Source organism: Nannobrachium achirus, assembly GCF_963921795.1.
Source record: "Nannobrachium achirus genome assembly, chromosome: 10".
NCBI classification, from domain to species: domain Eukaryota; kingdom Metazoa; phylum Chordata; class Actinopteri; order Myctophiformes; family Myctophidae; genus Nannobrachium; species Nannobrachium achirus.
Window position 1 is genome coordinate 49,323,213 of NC_137819.1, and position 5,772 is coordinate 49,328,984.

General features: G+C 41.8%; 1 protein-coding gene across 1 annotated transcript; it reads right to left on the reverse strand.

Annotated features, from left to right (window-relative positions):
• Positions 1-1,940: 1,940 nt before the first annotated feature.
• LOC308292624 (uncharacterized protein) lies at positions 1,941-4,481 on the reverse strand. Its single transcript, XM_080735015.1, has 4 exons — positions 4,345-4,481; positions 4,073-4,158; positions 3,428-3,713; positions 1,941-2,604 (listed from the first exon to the last, which is right to left on the reverse strand). The coding sequence occupies exons 3-4, from the start codon at positions 3,710-3,712 to the stop codon at positions 2,134-2,136; spliced, it is 756 nt and encodes a 251-aa protein (XP_080591141.1). The 5' UTR covers position 3,713; positions 4,073-4,158; positions 4,345-4,481; the 3' UTR covers positions 1,941-2,133.
• Between the last annotated feature and the right edge of the window lie 1,291 nt (positions 4,482-5,772).

Consider the following 5,772-nt stretch of genomic DNA (forward strand, 5'->3'; position numbering starts at 1 on the left):
AGCATCTTGCAATGGGCCTGGTGTACAAGATACACTACACCTCCAAGATTCCCATGTACCTGACAAACTACTTCTTAAAGGTCAAGGATGTTCACGATCACAACACCAGAGGCAGCTCCACTAATCATCATCAACGTAGATTTAACACTAAACAAGGCTCTAACTCGTTCTCCTGCTACACCATCAACATGTGGAACGCCCTTCCTCAAGCCCTAAAGGAGAGCAAATCCCTAGCCTCCTTCAAAATTGGTATGAAAAGTCACCTTCAGACAGCTGCTACCCGTGACTTGTAAATAGATTAAGCCCCCATGCTCCCCCCCTCCCCCTTTTTTCCCCTTTTTTCTGCCTTTGTATTTGATGTTATGCTTTTGAAACTGATATTATCCTAGATAAAGTACTATGTTCTATCCGTCTGTCTTTCAATGTTATATGAGATACTTAAAGAGTGGTTCCTGTGGAAATAAGCCTCGGCTTTCTAGGATCTCCTTTTAGTTGACCTTGTACCAGTGATTTGTACTGTCATGAAACTGTACTTTTTTCTATTGCAAACTTCTAATAAATTCTTCAATCAATCAATACAGTAATACAACACAAGGTGGCAGCAGAAAGCAGATTTTGAGCTTTACAGCTTTTGCATCTTCCTCTCATCTACACTATAGTACTCTGCCTTCCATTATTATCTGTCCTTTTGATGTAAAAAGTAAATAGAAAGTTATATTTACTGTTTTGATACTTATCTCTATTAATGCTGGAGATCTCTACACACCTGTGTCACCTTAAGACCTCAGGAGGGACCCACCCATTACCTTCCCAGAGAAGCCGCTGGTTATGAAACAGGAGAGAGACTTTAGCTTTGGCCAGGAGGAGGAGATGGGCAGTGTTTTGGCCACCACTGCAGACCCACCATCAGTAGAGTGTTGCGGTTCAGGGTTGAAACACCTGACGATCAATGGATACCGCCTGAGTACATCAATTCCTCCTAGCCAAGGCTACATTCACAACATGAATTAAGCATCTTTAGATGTAATTGTAATCATATTGAACACACTTTCTTTCATTTTGTAGTAGCCTTACATTTTGTCCAGAAACTCAACCCGCATGTTTTCGTCACAGTACTTTTATTTTCATATTTGATGCACAAGATATTTGTTTCAAACAAACATTAAAGTGAAACTGATTTGTAAATCAGTGGACAGATTCACCCCCAAGAGTTTAGTGCAGATTGAGAGAGAGTTACTAAATACTAATGTATTCTTCTGAGATGATCATAAAGAACAAACAACGCTACACATCGCTAGCCTGGTAAACCATCCAGGTTACGTAAATTCACATTCACATGTGTCTTCTGCAGACTGGTCTGGTCCCAAGCACTGGTGGAAAGTGGAAAAGCCACTTTTTGGTCAGCGTCTATCAATCATAGGGCCCTGAGCGCAGACACTGATTGGCTCTGCCACTTTTTGGCTTCTGCAAAATGGCCACCGAGCACTTTGGGCCAAACTGGTCTGCAGAAGATGGGAATGTGAATTCATGCAACCGGGAATGTTTATGGAAGGAGAAAAACGCCCGCACACTGTTCATATGCTCCAAAAAACTTACTTTTATTATAGGCAACTGGCTGCAACGTTTCGACTTTACGTCTTCATCAGGCAAAACTGAACTTTTGCCTGATGAAGACGTAAAGTCGAAACGTTGCAGCCAGTTGCCTATAATAAAAGTAAGTTTTTTGGAGCATATGAACAGTGTGCGGGCGTTTTTCTCCTTCCATTATCTGATACCTTGATGTCCAGCACCTGGCCTGAATATAGGCTTGAGATGTGCACACAATCTTGTCTATGAACCGGGAATGTTTACCAGGCTAACACATTGCAACACCATCAAAAAGTAAAAATCACACCCGTGTGAACTGAGCGGTGGTTTACCCCCCTCCCCCCTCCAAAAAAGAGATGTGGCTTAAAACTCAGTGAAAGAAAATATACTAGATTATAGGTTGTTCTGATCACTAGTCAGTCTGCCATCTCAACTTTAATGGTTGATGTATAATATTTAATTTATAATCTAAATTTCATTTTATTTAAAATCTCCCTGGCTGGTATTGCTTCATATGCGACATGTGCAGACTCCATTGCTGTTGGTTCACAACCGTTTCAGCAGCAAACCATAGGGGCGGAGAGATTCCTGCACTATTGCTCTTGTCTTTCCGTCGTCAGAGCAATGGGGCACATAGATCACCCAGCCTTTTTTTTGACACGCGGTCCTCATCTTCGGGTTGATCCGGTTCTGAAGGACCACCTTGTAAGTATTCCCATCTACCTTGGACTTAAACTTCATGCAGTACTTCTCTGCGATCTTGATATCCGGTGTTGAGAACACGCCCCTCGTCTCTTGGGGGGTGAGCGAGTCTGCAGCCTCGCCCAAAAATTCTACCGGTTTCTCCTCTGTGTTGTTGTTGCCATTGCCATGGTAGGAGACTGGCCAGGCGCCGCTCCCAGTGCCGAGCCACGCTTCTCCACCGTCGTACTTTCCCACCACGCGCAGGGTGATGCGATTCCATCCGCACGGACGCAGGTACTGCTCGTTGCCCCGTGTGAAGCCCACGTCACCATCCTAAGATTGAAGTAAGGGTTGACAATTTGACCGAATTAATTAATTAATAATTAAGAATTTCCCTGCAACAAAACATATACATGTATTATCTCCACCATAATGTTTGTGCGTGTGTGGCCGTCTAATCTAGGGCCTTACTAATCTACAGCCATTACACGCACGTTCCCAGTAGGCCACATTTTTCAAATCGGCCTTATGGAGGTGACATTACATTTTGGCCGGTACTTGGATCATACATGCCACAACTTCCCACATTCATTTGTGCCTGACTCTCAAGACAGATTCTGCAGAACCTGTTGTGCCTGACTCTCAAGACAGATTCTGCAGAACCTGTCAGATCCTAAACGCAGAATGGTCACAGGGTCCATGGTTGTGTATTCAACAACATTAATCTAAAATGTGGTGTCATCTGCATCTGAATGGTTGTCATTTACCATACGAATACCTGTGCGTGCATCTGCTCCAGGACAGCTGTGAAATTATCCTTTGTACTTTAATGTTATCACAGAATGGAATGCAGTCTGACTGGTGTCGTTCACCACTCAAATATATGTGTATCAGCTCCAGGCGAAGCTTTGAAATGAATCTCTGTAATCACAGAATAATTTACCCTAGTAATTTCACAGTGAAATCTATGACAATGCATTGTTTTGGGGATGCACAGTTTGACCCACATATGGTATCCCCCCCCCCCCCCCACACACACTAATACATGGAACGATTTGCAGGGGTGACGGGACCGAACCTCTGGAGTGACAGGGCGACTGTTTGTTGCGATACAGAGCAACTGGTTTGGTATTCTAATCTACTCCCCCTCCCTTACCGTAACATTGGTGAAGTCGTAGTCATACTGTGGATCAAAGAAGTCTTGCGGATTAATTTTCAGCTTGGGCCTCCTGCCCACATCCTCATCGTCTGTGTCCAGCAGGGATAATGTCCCCACACTCGGGTAGACGAGTTCGTCGTAGCCTTCTCCCTTGTAAAATTCCTGCAGAGCCACAATGTTGACGATATCTTGAGGAGTCAGCTGGGACAATTCCGTGGTCTGTTCCACTTTAAACCCAGAGACAGCCGACAGGGCCTCCAGACACAGCTTCAGATCTGGCATGCTGGCAGAGTAGGAGATAGAGAACAAAAATGTGTATTGCAAATTTTCTTCTACCAGCAATTATTACTGTTCAAAAGAAGCTAGTCTATTCTGTCATTTGAATTGTCAAAGCTCCTTTCTAGAAGAGAAGCAGAATCACCGGACGTCTATCTCTGTGCACAAAAAAGTGTATTTTACTTTCACTTTCAGTTGCTCTCAGATTAGTCATTGTTGTATTAATAACCAGTCCAACTACTGTATAGACTATGCCACCGGACAGCTGTGGTTCGTCTCGTCATTTCTACTGCACATTTAATGAAAATGTACATGTATCTTTACAATACCAAAAACTAAAGGTCAAATAAATATAAACATACTTACATTGTTGAATGTTGTTCTCTTCGTCTTTAGGTAGAGCAGCTGAGTCTTGCTGTAATGGATCCCCCAGTCTGAAGGTAACTTTCCAGCTAAATTAGTATGTGTACACAAATTAATGTATATATATATTTTATTAATACAAGTGTGATCCTTTACTTTAAAGAAAAATGTACTACTATAGCCCATGTCATTTGTATTTAGTTTGATTTAAAAAAGTACACGTTTGTATTGATGTTAGTGTCATGTCAAGTTCATATATACATAAACATAGATACCTCTCTACAGCAGTGGTTCCCAAACGATTCAGCTCAAGACCCAAAATAGGTGTATTTGAAATGTCAAAAGATCCTCGATCCTTTTTAGAAGAGAGAAGCAGAATTACTCAATATCTCTCTCTATGCTTTGAGCAGCAACACGTTTTTGGAAGGTGACAAAGTCTGCCGTCCCTTTAAAGCTCTATGAAATGGTGGAGGAGCCATAATCAGGTGTGGCTGTGGAAAGGGGAAGTGTCTGAAAAAAGGCTAGTAAGGCCATTGGTCAGAGTGGGGGCAGTCAGTGTCATTGACAGTCTCAAATGATCCACCGTGATAATTTGTTTATTTTTGGAACATAGTTCTTTGACACAAATTACAATATAAAAAAAGGCTATGGGAATTCAGAATGGGGTAAAAAACGTGACACAGGTGGATTGTGTAAATTATGTCAGACTTTGGTGCTCTAATAGCTAACCACTTTAATCCTCACATTTTAGCCATTATAGGCTAAGAAGAAAAGAGAATAGATGATCTACAAGCTCACAACATGTCGTGATGAGTTGTGATCTTGTAGATCGTCATTTCCCCAAAATATTTTTCATTTAATTTTTAATTTCATTTGTTTTGATAAGTGACCCGTTTAAAATGTGTTGTGCAGTGGAATAGAGTAGACACTATGGCACATCAGGAGTCCATTAGTACTGTATACATTTGGGACTAGGCCTATGTGTTTGTGGTAATATTGTTGATCACTTGTTTTGCTTGTCTGTGGCAAAAGATTTATATTGATGGAAATGTCCTGAAGATGACCAGCTACTGGACGAAACATGTCGGCTTTTTAATATAATGAAATAAAGGCGATTTCCTCGATTTTAAACTTTGAGTGCCTGGATCACTTTTTCCTTTTTTATGATGGAAATGTCCATCACAAGCTGGCATGGTGATGATGACCCCTGACACAAGGTAATAGATCAAATGTGTAGAAATAGTCATCAGGTTCATGGGTCCACCAAGAACCTATAGACATTCCACAAATGCTTATTTAAACCTAGTGTTGTTTAAGAGCCTGCAGCTCCCAAGACGTGGCATTCCATACCTTTTTGTTTTGGGTAGCAGTTAGAGTACAGTATCTTAAGTATCTTGCTCAGGCCTCAGGGACACTTCTAACCTCAGGCTTCCCAGGCAGGCTTAACCATTCAACTATTGCTGCCCAACCTGTTGCAACGAATGACTGCTGGGCATGTATCGTTGTAGCAGGTAAATGAAGGGTCCTGGATCCTATATGCTTCGAAGTGAGGCTCTACTCGCAGCACTGGTTAGTCAATCTAAGCTATAAATGGGCATGACCCAAAGGAAATTGCAATAGTAATCATTCATGGTTTTTTATGATCCTTAGGTTCATCCAAAACACTTGTTAAAAATTGTCCAAAATATTCTTAGTGGATCAAG

Coding starts and splice junctions, on each gene's coding strand:
- LOC308292624 (XM_080735015.1), bottom strand. CDS start 3,712: ATGCCAGATCTGAAGCTGTGTCTGGAGGCCCTGTCGGCTGTCTCTGGG. Junction 2,605..3,427: donor ACGACTTCACCAATGTTACG/GTAAGGGAGGGG, acceptor CTTCAATCTTAG/GATGGTGACGTGGGCTTCAC.